This window comes from Papaver somniferum, chromosome 8, assembly GCF_003573695.1.
Source record: "Papaver somniferum cultivar HN1 chromosome 8, ASM357369v1, whole genome shotgun sequence".
Lineage (NCBI taxonomy): Eukaryota > Viridiplantae > Streptophyta > Magnoliopsida > Ranunculales > Papaveraceae > Papaver > Papaver somniferum.
The window spans coordinates 103,775,640-103,788,416 of NC_039365.1; the positions used below are offsets into that span (position 1 = coordinate 103,775,640).

General features: G+C 34.9%; 1 protein-coding gene across 1 annotated transcript; it reads left to right on the forward strand.

Annotated features, from left to right (window-relative positions):
* Positions 1–4,002: 4,002 nt before the first annotated feature.
* On the forward strand, positions 4,003–6,522 carry LOC113302412 (autophagy-related protein 8f). Its single transcript, XM_026551314.1, has 6 exons — positions 4,003–4,160; positions 4,585–4,635; positions 4,752–4,807; positions 5,698–5,750; positions 5,921–6,039; positions 6,172–6,522. The coding sequence occupies exons 2-6, from the start codon at positions 4,599–4,601 to the stop codon at positions 6,273–6,275; spliced, it is 369 nt and encodes a 122-aa protein (XP_026407099.1). The 5' UTR covers positions 4,003–4,160; positions 4,585–4,598; the 3' UTR covers positions 6,276–6,522.
* The last annotated feature ends 6,255 nt before the right edge of the window (positions 6,523–12,777 follow it).

Here is a 12,777-nt window from a genome sequence, read left to right on the forward strand (position 1 = left end):
CCCCCTCCCCCCCCCCCCCAGCTGGGAGGCATAAATTTAGGTTTGATTTTGCTACAATTCTCATAGACACTTCTTAGATAACTTCATTCACTTTGTTCTTGTGGATCTTTGATTAGTCTTGAGTGTTATTAAATACCATTATGTGCTTATAAGTACAAAGGATACTGAGTCGTTATGAACCATCATTGTGCATGGTTTCAGAACCCTGGACCATCAAGCATATTCTTTTGTGTAATTTCAAGGCAGACTTCTCGCATGCTTACATGAATTCCTAATTAATAAGAATTTTATATAAACTGAGAAAGTGGTTGCCTGGATCACAAGGCATCTTAGCTTGAATTCAAATCTACTTAGAGCCTTGAAAATCTATAAATAGAGAGGCTCTTGCAACTGGTTTTCTCAATCTCTGGTGCTCTTGTATCCCAATTGCTAAGCTGCAGTCGTCATCTATAACCTATGTTTCTTATGAGAAACATAATTAGGTTACGACTTTGAAGACTTCACTTACGATGAAGCCCGATCATACTACCTTTTACCTGAAAGTTATTGTATTCGAATCTTGTCCTTATTGATCTTTGAGATTTTCATAATCTTGGATCAGGAACGAGATATAAATCAAAAAGTTTTCTTGGTCTCAAACTTTGTGATTCTTCAAGATAGATATCTAAACTATTCTATGATTTGTTTGGACTGTTCTTGATATGTGGTTAGTAATCCAGGATTCTTAGCTAACTGAGTGTAAGTGTTTCGAATTCGTGAGGTTTTCCGTACTTTGTATACTGCAAACATATTTCCAAACCTAGGTTGAAAAATCAAAATCAAAATAAAATGGGCTTGTCTGTTAGAGGCATATTTGTATCAAACGTCTTCAGTGAGGTTGAAGCAACTCTTAGGTTGTAAAGGACGTCAGCTAAGCAAACCAGTGTGAAGAATCTTGCGAGTTCAAGAGGCATAAGGAACATGACTTTGAATGAATTTCTTGGAGGACTAATTCAGTATTAACTTCAAAAGTCTGATAGTAGCCTAGTGTCTGTAGTGGTTTAATACAATATGGTGTCCAAAGCTAGACAAGGTCCCGAGGTTTTTCTGCAGGTGTAGGTTTCCTCGTTAACAAAATTCTTATGTGTGTGTCTTTTACTTTTCCGTATTTAAATTTATTCTTTTAATTGTTAAAGTACTACACAGGTTCATACTCCGATCAAACGAAAAAGTTGGTGATGTACTTGGTACCCTCTTCTTTTCAATTGCTATCAGTGTATGTCTATGCACTACGGTATAACAAGCGACATGATGATCCCTTGCTTTGATAGGAGCAGTCTATATACAAATTCTGAGTGTATCTAGAAACTATCAACCATAATTTGTGCACTAATTTGAATAAAGTTATCGATAATCTTTGTCGTTGTGAGTTAATTCGAGAAGGATCTGAAAGAGAGAGTATTCTTCAAAAAGGTTGGAGGATCAAATCCGTATAAACAAGGAAATTGTTGTCATGTTAGTTGATTCAAAAACTTCCTTGGAAAAAGCTCTTGTGGATTTGAAACATGAAAAAAAAAAAGCATCCAAACCCTCGAATAGCATTATCAACAAACCTGCAAGCTCTTCCTACAAAAGATAAAGATTGATAAAGATCTTCTCAAAAAGGCTTAAAAGCTTCTTTCTAATGTCAGAAGACTTAAAAAGAATCTGACAAGATATCCTGAAAAGGGGAAGCGTAATGTTAGCATGGGAGCATTTGCTTTAAAATTCAGTTCTCCCTTTTAGTATTTTCTCGATAGTGGTTGTAGCTAACACATGACAAGTGACCTTTCATGGTTCGTGAACGCGGACAATTTCAACGAGGACCTGTAACCTTTAGAGACGAGAGTTGTTGCCATATTAGAAAAGAGAAACATCAAACTTCCTGGAGTGCCTGAATTTCATGATGTTGTTTACGTCAAAGGTATGGCGGCTAATCTTCTTTTTGTTAGTCAAATTTGTGACAAGGGACATAAAGTTGTGCTCATGCTAAAAGATGTGACATTGAATACAAGTCTGGAAAAGTGATTTTTCATGGCATTTGTGGCAAAAATAACTGTTATTTTTTAGATATTCAGTTTAGTCGGTGTTGCACTTGACCAAGGTGAAATCTACGCACTTTTGGCATTAGCGTTTTGGTCACATCAATTATCGCTTATTTGGAAAGATAGTTAACAAAGAACTTGTCAGGGGAGTGCCCAAATTCAATACTAAGGTCGATGGTGTCTGTGGTGCTAGTCAAAAAGGCAAACAAGCAAGAGTTCAACATAGGTCATCACAAAACAATGCCACTAAAACATCATCTGATTTGATTCATATGGATTTCTTTGTCCTTACATATACCGTTCCAAATTATTCCCGAATTAGAAATGGTTAGCCAAATAGTGCTGAATTTACCTTCCGTCAAAACGAATAATATAAGTATGTATGACAACCCGAATGTTCCGGGTACACCGTATTGCTAACTAGGATTGTTAATGCCATTGAAAAAGTCATGGTTTACCTAACCAAAACTAGTAGTACCCATTCTAAAAATTACATAAAAAGACACTGCCTTTGTTTTTGTTTATGTTTTGTTGAACTTTTTCCCCAAGCAAACCAAAGTCAAATTTCCATTCCATTAATAAAATGATTATATCAACCAATCATTCTCAGTGCGATTACTTTTCAGAAAAAAGATTCTCATTATCATCATCATTATAATTGGTCATTGTTTTATTTTTCTCTCCTGGCACTTTTTTAATTCAAGTTTGTCCCTGGAAATGTACCAACAGTATGAATGGGCAACACAGGACAGTCATTGCTAGAGTTGAGAGACTCATACTCATCCGTGAGATTTTGGATTCGGCTATATATACATACAAATTCCTGGGCTCATGCACAAGCCATTGTAAATGCACATCCTAGACGATCCCAAGTGAACATTTTTTAAGATTTTCTAATGCCTTGGCCATCAAATTAAGCAATTGATGGGTGCATTCTACTTGCCTTAATTTTAAAGCTGATTCTCAACTCAATGATAAAAAAAAGTTCCATATACAACAGAACCTTCGTATATTAATACTCCTGGACAAGCAAAAAATTATTAATATATAGAGGTTATTAATATATAGAGGTTGATCAAAGTAAGATTTCCCAAATTGGGACTATGATTTGTATTAATATGTAGAAGTTATTTTTATTTATTTTTTGAAGGAAAGATGGGTTTCAAACCTGAAACCCATAATTTATTAAATTACCTCATTAAAATTGAGGTTTGAAGGGATACATAGTGGTGGAGAATCACCGTTCCACCGATTGTAATCATGAATTCAAGTACATCATAATAATACAACATAAAAATACATAATATAATGTATCCCAATTTCTGAATACAACAATTGTACATAATAGTTGATCAAAAAGATAAATGATGTAATCCAAACAATGGTCTTCTCATTAGACTTCAACCATTTAAAAACTTCTTCTTCATTAAGATATAATCCTTCATAAAAGAAATGATCTGCTCCAAATATCATTATTACAACCCATCCCAGTAGCCATTGATCAACTTCGTAAGAATCTAGATCATCGTCACGCCAGAATTGGTCATCTTTGAAGGTGTACTTGAATATATCATCAGAATCCATTAGAAAACCCAAAGGGCAATGATAAATCGCTCTAATAGCGAATTGAAACGTCATATAACAAAGAATTGTTATAGAGAAAATATTTATTGAAAACATAAAGAAATACAAAAAACAAAATCCTGATTTAGCAAATAAGTGCGATTTTATTTGTTTAAACAGGATTTAGTGAATAAAACAATCTAGATTTGATTAGAAGAACATGCCCATCCCGTAATGCTACCACAATACAAATGGCCTTTGTGATAGGCCCCAGGAGGATAAAATTGACAATTGACAGATACAATAGATTAGGGATTTAGGATAGAGTCATCGATTGAGGAAACGTGAATTGATGGGACACAGTGACGTATAAGAGGAGACCAAAACCTATCGAAAATAATACTAGTCATTAAACAAAGAGATATAAACAAGAAAAAGAAAGCATCTAAAGGCGCCATTCTTTGTTGTTATCTTCTTCAATCCCTCACCGGCTTTAGTTTTCTCTGTGTTCTACCCCCTTTCCCCAAATACCAGGTTAGACTTTGTTTTCCCCTTAACAGCCGATGATCTCCTCTTTTTGCTTCTGATCAATTTTTATTAGTGATGATTATTATTTGATTGATTATGTTCCAGTATTTTTTGTTTATGAAGATTACAATTTTTAGTTCTCTTGGATTCTACCATAACCCCCTTTTTCTTGTATTTTTTATTTAATGATTTATGGGCATGATTAGAACAGTGGGTTTGCAAAAAAAAAAAATGCTTTTATTTGTAGGTTTTGATGTGATCATACTGTTGTTTATTGGGTTTCTGTTTTTTAGTTTTTTTTTTGGTTGTTGTTGAAGTCTTGAAATCCGATGATCGTAATTAATTTTTCCACTAGAATTTTTCATCTTTGTTGTCGATATTATTCTTACTGTGTGGGTATCTTATTTATTTTTTTTATTTTTTTTTGCAGTAATTCCGATTACAATGGCGAAAAGTTACTTCAAGCAAGAACATGACCTTGGTATGTATGTTGTTTGCTGGACACTTATTTTGGCTGTCTATGTAGTTTGGTATCAGAATCTGTGGATTTTCTTCCTCGTTATCTGACATAAATTTTTTTTTTAATTCTTATTGCAGAAAAGAGAAGAGCCGAGGCTGCTAGAATCAGGGAGAAATACCCAGACAGAGTTCCAGTACGAATTACGCTATTAAAATCGTTTTGATTTTTTCTTTAGCTATCTATTATTTGGTTGACTTGCTTGTCTATAATAAGTATAAGTAGATGGGTTAGATAGGACTTGCCAGACCGGGGGAATTTGCTGCTCCATTGCCTATGTAATCCTCGGACATGTATTATTGGAATCGTGTATTTTGCAAGGCCTGTGTAGACGTTACTGTGGACTTCTGGAGCATTGAAGTCTTAAATTGTTTGTTTCTTTATTTGGTGTGTTTCATAACCTAAAATCTATCATGAATTTTTGGTGTGCTTCATAACCTAAAATCTATCATGAATTTCCAGTGTGAGTCTTAATTATTAGCGAGTCTAGTAAGTTATAATGAGTTAATAACACTTTGTTTACTGCTTCCTGGATTTCCAATTTTGGTTCTTACATTATTAACTAGAATTTAAAGTAATAAATGCGAGTACAAATATACAAGGATTTGGTGAATCCTAGTCTCAGAAGTTGGTTTTGATGCCAATGATCACCGTTTGCTTCAACCATGATTCTGTGTGAGCCTGTATTGACCATCTTTAAAGGAAATCATATATCTTGTTAGGATATCTTAGTTTTCTTTTGCATAAAACAGATAGCTTTATCTTAAAGGCTTGCATTTCTGTTTGTTGACTGATCGTATATGATATATGAACTGGAACACAATGTGCGCCTCATCTCTTGCTTTAAATACATTACAGTGCTCTAGCCGCTAAGTGGTCTGATTTCCGTGGCCAGTGTCTTTGGCTGTCAAGTTTTGGGCTTTCAAACCTCTGGTTCATGCTTCATTCAATGCTTATACGTCGTTATCGATAACCACGGAATCTCAATTTGGCTTTGCATATGAACATTTACATTTTTTATTTCAGGTGATTGTGGAGAAAGCTGAGCGAAGTGAGATTCCAAATATTGATAAGAAAAAGTAAGTGGTCGCTAGTTTGGCTCTGATCTTCTGTCTTTTGCTTCAGATGTGGTTGTACATCTGTATTATTTACTGCAAATTCATAAAATTGATTTCTTTTATCTGCAACACTTATCGACCTTCAGTACCTGATGTGTTTGATTATATAAAACTTTTTCATTATTATACAGGTATCTAGTCCCAGCTGATTTGACTGTTGGGCAATTTGTCTATGTGATCCGAAAGAGGATCAAGTTGAGTGCAGAGAAAGCAATCTTCATCTTTGTGGATAACGTCCTCCCTCCAACAGGTATCAATCTCTCTATCAAAATTTGTATTTAGTCAGCTGTCATTTGGGTAGTATCAAGGCATTGCAAAGGTAAATGGTGATGATCAAATAACGAATGGGTTTATGTTCTTTGCTGCTGTGTGGCTCTAACAGGTGCAATAATGTCCACGATATATGACGATAAGAAGGATGAAGATGGATTTCTCTATGTTACATACAGTGGGGAGAACACCTTCGGGACCCAGATTCTGCCTTAGCCTAAGTTAATTTAACTCGTTAATCTTATTTTCTTCCATGGTCTTAGTTATGCTACTTCCTTTTTTCTCGTATTCCTGCCAATGTTAATAATTCCATCTGATATTCTCTGACGATAATATCTAACATCATGCTGCTGATAAATTTGTATAGTTATGCTCTTCTGTTGATATTTCTCAGTTCTGTCAGTAAGATGTTCTGAATTTTACTATATAAGCTCCTTAAATAAAATGCTTTATAATTCATGAATGTTGGTATGAGTTATTCTGGCATCTGGAAAGGTGCTAAAACAATTACAGTAGAACATCGGTAAATTAATACTTGCTAAAATAATAAAATTTCTTGGTCCCTTCTTAGGTCTATAGTGCTAAAATAATAATTTCGATAATATAATAATTTAATACGTTTCAAAAATTTTCCTTAACTATTTATAGATCCCAAATATTATATAAATTAATAATTACTAATAAGAAAATTGAAAATTTTTTTTATACAAATCAAACTTTAGAAAAATATGAATCAAAATAGTTGCTTTGTTTTTCTTTGAAGTTCGAATCTAACCGACCAATCGTTGAAATTGTTTAATTACGATCATTGACCAAAATTATTGACCAACAATTTCCAGTGGATCAGTCGTTAATAACGGAAACTATCTCTAAATTAATATATTATTAATTTATTGATAATTTAATATCTTTAAATTAATTAAATTTAGTGTTCCCAAAGTATTAAATTATATAGGTGTAACTGTATATGAATGACGATTATAATTGGATTGCCAGTAAAACTGTTGAGGGTGTCTGGGAATTGCAATTTGGATGGTGTGTGGATTTTAGAATTGTACAATTTGGATTAAACACCAAGACTTAAATGTACTTCGATTCTGCCATGGTCATCAGCACCAGGGCTAGTGTCACATAGTTTGCGGTTCTGTGCCATATTGTTGTTGGAACAATAAAACAATTCTGTCCGTTGTATTTAAATTTTACAGTCCATTCTTAGAACGGTATACAAGAACCGACAAGGGAAGCTCGGTGTAAACTCCCAACCTTTTAGGTAGAACACCAATTTTGGGCATGCCTAAAACTTTCAAGGCATATAAAGGACTAGTCCTAACTTGGGTGACCTTATAAGGGGTACCCTATGGGGTGGTTCAGTTACCTATATGCCCTTAAATGTATTAAATTACTACTAATCTATCCCTAACCCTAATACAAAACCTATAATCAACTAACCTAAAATCAGTTTCATTCACCTTCTTCTTCCTCTCCACAGCCGAACTCCACCCTTCCCTTTCTTTTTTTTTCATCGCGGAAATTTAATTGTCGATTTGTGAAACTATATAATGGATCGTCGCAAGGCAGTATCTCGTTCAAATCGATCGATTGAACAACCTATTCATGAAGAAGAAGATTTAGAGAGTGAAGAACAAACTCAAAATCAACCACAAAATCAATCGGAAGAAGAGATTGAAAAAGAACCAACGCCGGAAATGAAAATAAGAAGGTTAGTTCTACAAACCCATCTCATATTTGATGTTTTTGATTGTTTTGGTCGATTTAATTCTTCAAAATCATGTGTTCTGCGGCGGTTACAGGGTATGGTTCGGCGTAAAACAAATGTTAGATGTGCGTCGAGCTGTTCTTGAAACTGAACTCTGAAAGTGCATATGAACGGCTCGGCGTATATCTGAAATCTGTTTTGAGCCGAACTTAGTAAAACAGAGACTTATATTTAGGATCGGCTTATTCGATGGTGTTAGTTTTGTGCCGAATATGTTTTGTGAATTTCAGAAATTTTGCATGTGCGTAGGATCGGCTTGTATGGTAGTATTAGTTTTGTGCCGAATAAATGTTGTTTGAAATTCAGAAATTTTGCATGTGCTTAGGACCGGCTTGTATGGTAGTATTAGTTTTGTGCCGAATAAATGTTGTTTGAAATTCAGAAATTTTGCATGTGCTTAGGATCGGCTTGTATGGTAGTATTAGTTTTGCGCCGAATAAATGTTTCAATTCATAATTCTAGATTCGGCTTATTCGATAGTATTAGGGCTGCGCCGAATATCATTGTTAAAATTTCATAAATTTTACAAGTGTGTAGGATCGGCTTATTTATATGATATCATGTTGCGCCGAATACATGTTTGAGTTCATAATCATAGGTTCGGCTTATTCGACAATATCGGTTGTGAGCCGAATACAGGGTTCGGCTTACTCGACAATATAGGTTTTGAGCCGAATATTTAGGATCGGCGTATAATTATTTTGTGGTATGAGCCGATCCACTCTCTGTGTAAGCTAATAAAAATTTCAAGACATGATTCATACTTGCGCCGAATTAGTCTTATAACTTTCATACTTGTGTCAGGACCAATGCCGCGGGTAGGGAGATGTTGAAAAAAATGAAGGACAAAATTGATTCCAAAACACCAATGACCGTGGAAGAACAAAACTACCTCTACAAAAAGTGGGATGCAATCATCAACAAAGGAGAAGGACCCGAGGAACCCGGACAAAAGCCTACCACTAAGAAGAGGGGTTGTGGTTAAATGTCCTTTTATGTTTCCAACTTCCTTTTAATGTTTTTCTTAAGTTTTAAGTACACTTTTATGGTGTTGCAAACACCTTTGCTTTTAGGTGCTCAACTTTGTTTTTAATTGTGCTGGGTTTGGTTATGGACACCTTCAATTTCATAGCTTTAGTTCGGATTGTGAGTCGATATCGACTCAAAGGTGAAACAAACTCTGAGATTGAAGTTCGAGCTCTAGAGGAATGGCGACGATGGAAGGGAAAGAATTTCAAATACAAAGATCACTACCACATTCTTAGAAGGTTTCTCATTACCCGTTTAGGATATTAGAAATTAATTGCAAGCCTACTATGTAGCAGGGATGTAATCCATAATTTCTATGAATTTGAAAAGTCTATTTGGAATGATATGATAATTCTTGTTTTCATGAATCATGAAAGGTTCGGCTTTCTTCAGAAATATACTACAAGCCGAACCTAGCAAAGTAATTCTGGTTTTTTAAAGTTTCAAGATTCGGCTTGCAGTGAAATAATAATATGAGCCGAATCTGACAAAAAAACTATGGTATATTTTTGTTGTCAGGTTCGGCTTGCAGTGAAATAATAATATGAGCCGAATCTGACAAAAAAACTCTGGTATATTTTTGTTGTCAGGTTCGGCTTTCAGTGAATTCTTCTTATAAGCCGAATCTGACACAAAATAAGAAGATAAATCAATGAAACATTTTTTATGGAGATCCTAAACGAATCTCATCCTCTTCACTGACCTCTTTCTCATCATCTTCACTGACCTCATTCTTAACATCTTCATCCTCATCACTTGAAAATGTAATTACTTGTCCACTTGGAGGCTGCACATGCAAAGATTTCCAAAGATCCATTTCCGTCGCATAATTTGCACACCAATCCATCGCAAAATTATTTTCAAATCTAGGCCAAAAGGCTGCACTCATCAAGGGTGGTAATGGGCAACCGGGTCTAAGTTTGGGGCCGATAAAATGACAATTTTGAACAAATCCAAGAACAAGTCTTCTATCCTTTACACCATCATTGTAAGGTTTTGTTGGAGGCGCGTAAGTAAAGCTACTACCCGTCCATGCGAAACAATGTACGACGCAATTGAATGTCTCCGCTATTAAAAACCCACAAATGGGCATTGACATCCAATGTTCTTCGGTAATGATAAAATCCCCATGCAAACGACGTTCGAATGCAACGTACTCCGCTGCCACCCCTGCATCTTTTCTTGGACCTGTTCTCATCATTGTCTTATAGAATTCTTTGTTTTTACGTAGGGTTTGTAACAATCGAATGCAACGATATCCTCAATATGTGTCGAACCACAAACAATATTTTAACCCAAAAATTAACAAATGCATGTTCGGCTCAGAAGATAATCATATTATGTGCCGAACCTTGGACATAAGAGGTTTCGGCTTGTACGATATCCTCAATATGTGCCGAACCTCGAACAATATTTTAACCCAAAAATTTACAAATTTATGTTCGGCTCAGAAGATAATCATATTATGTGCCGAACCTTGGACATAAGAGGTTTCGGCTTATACGATATCCTCAATATGTGCCGAACCTCGAACAATATTTTAACCCAAAAATTTACAAATTTATGTTCGGCTCATACTATAATCAAATTATGTGCCGAACCTTGAACATAAGAGGTTTCGGCTGATACAATATTCTCCATATGTGCCGAACCAGTAACAATATTTCAACCTAGAAATTAAAAAATTATGTTCGGCACATACGATTTTGGATATGTAAGCCGAATTAGTAATGATTCTATTCCGGGATATTCAGGATGTTGTTCGGCTTACTATGAAACTTTCATATAAGCCGAACTAGTGTCTAGCAAAAGGATTGGAATTGAAAATTATAGGTTCGGCGCATGCAGTAAACAGATTCAGTAAGCCGAACCGTTCATCAATGGTAGATTCGGCTCATAGATGTGAGCCGAACCTCAACCTGTTTCGCCGAACCATGATTCAAAAAACCTAACTTTTGATAATTGAGAGCTATAGAAGTGAGATTAAGTATAGGATATAAGTGTACCTGTGTATTAGAAGAATTGGGTTCCTCATCAATGTATTCATCATCAGGATTTGGCTCATAAAAATCATCATCTTGAGTTTGTGTTTGAGTTTGAGCTTGAGTTTGAGTGGGTGTAAAATCATTCTCATAATCTAAGAAATCAGCCATTTCTGGATCATTGTTGTAGTTGATGTGTATTTTCCTAGGTTTTTTAGATGAATGATGACCCTCCTCATCCTCCATTGAATCAAGAATTAGAATTTTCTCACTTTCTCCTTCTCTTTCTCTCCTTCTTAACCAAACCAAAACTTTGATTTTTTTTTCCTCAAATTTTTCATCTAAACAACTCTTATAATTCTGAAAATTATCTTAATCACTAAACACAATATTTAATCACTAATCAAGATTATTAACACTAATACGTAAAGGGAAGATTTGCCATTAAAAAAAATTTGGGTTAAGGGGTTATCTGATTTTTCTATTCAACAACCTTTTTTGTCTTCATTCAGTATGCCTTGAAAGATTTTGGTATGCCCAATATTATGGTTCTTTAGGTATCCTGAATAGCATCAGTTACCTCGTATCTGGAACGTGTAAGACTAAAGTGCAAAGTGATTGGCCCATTCTGACTCTCGTGGGCTGACGGCATTTGTTTTAAGACTAACTAATTGGTTGATTGCATAGTTTTGAAATCTGTTTTGAGGCATACTGAATTTTTTTGAGGCATACTGACTAACGCCAAAATAGGATCACTAAATAAAAAACACCATCACCCATTATCTACCCTTTTTGATAATGGCATAACTATCCTTATTTAATTCTTGTCAATGATTACGATTAGTTTTAATAATAATGATCAGTTAAGTTAAGTTGTTAGTGTTAAATTTGTTGAAAAAAACCTAATTTTTGAGTGAGAGAGTGGGGTTTCCGAGAGAGGAAGAAGAATTGAAAAAAGTAGGAAATACCAATAGGTCTTATAGATAATATATTAGAGAGAGTCTAGTCCAGTTGACTCAGTCATGTGTCTGTTTGGTTCTATTTGGGAAAATATATTATAGTTTGATCATAGAAATTATGGTTTGGTCCTGGGATGATGTCATGGATGATGTAAATGTCATCTTGTAGTGGCAGAAATACCCTTTTGGGTCCATTACGTCATCCATGACGTCACCATAGGATATATATAGTCAATTATTAAGAGAGAGGATATTATTTTCAGATTTATTTTCTCTCACCTATTTTCAGATCTACTTTCTCTTTCCTTTTTTCTTCTTGTTTCTTCCTGCCGTAACAATGGCGTCTCCACGACAAATGATGAAGACGATGAAGTTAGTTGTTGACGATGAATACGGTGTTGCTGCTAATGTTAAATACGTTTGTTGTTGCTCATGTTGCTGATGATGGAGACGATTTACGACGAACTCATGTGTGCTGCTGTTGTTGCGGTTGTTGATGATGAAGACGAACTCATCTGCTGTTGTTGAAGATCCATTTGTCGAAGATTCATCTGCTGTTGTTGAAAGAATGACATGATACTGATGTTTGCTGTGAAATCAGATCTGAAATAAGGTTCATTGTGAAGGATGAACCAAATCGATATTTGCTGCTGATGAAGATTGAGATGAAATCTGATCTGAAATTAGGTTCACTGTGAAGGATGAACCGATATTGATGTTTGTTGCTCGTGTTGAAGATCAAGATGATGATCTTTGTCTTGTTGCTCGTTTTGAAGATCTTGATTTTTTATGTTGAAGATATTGATTTTGATGCCGATCTTTGATTTTTTGATGTTTGCTGCTCGTGTTGAAGATCTTGAATTTGATGTTTTTCTGTTGGTGTTGAAGAATGATGAAGACGAAGATGAAGTTAGGTGTTTATGGATTATTTTTTTTGTGAGTTCATTTAAAGAATGAACTCTGATTTTTAT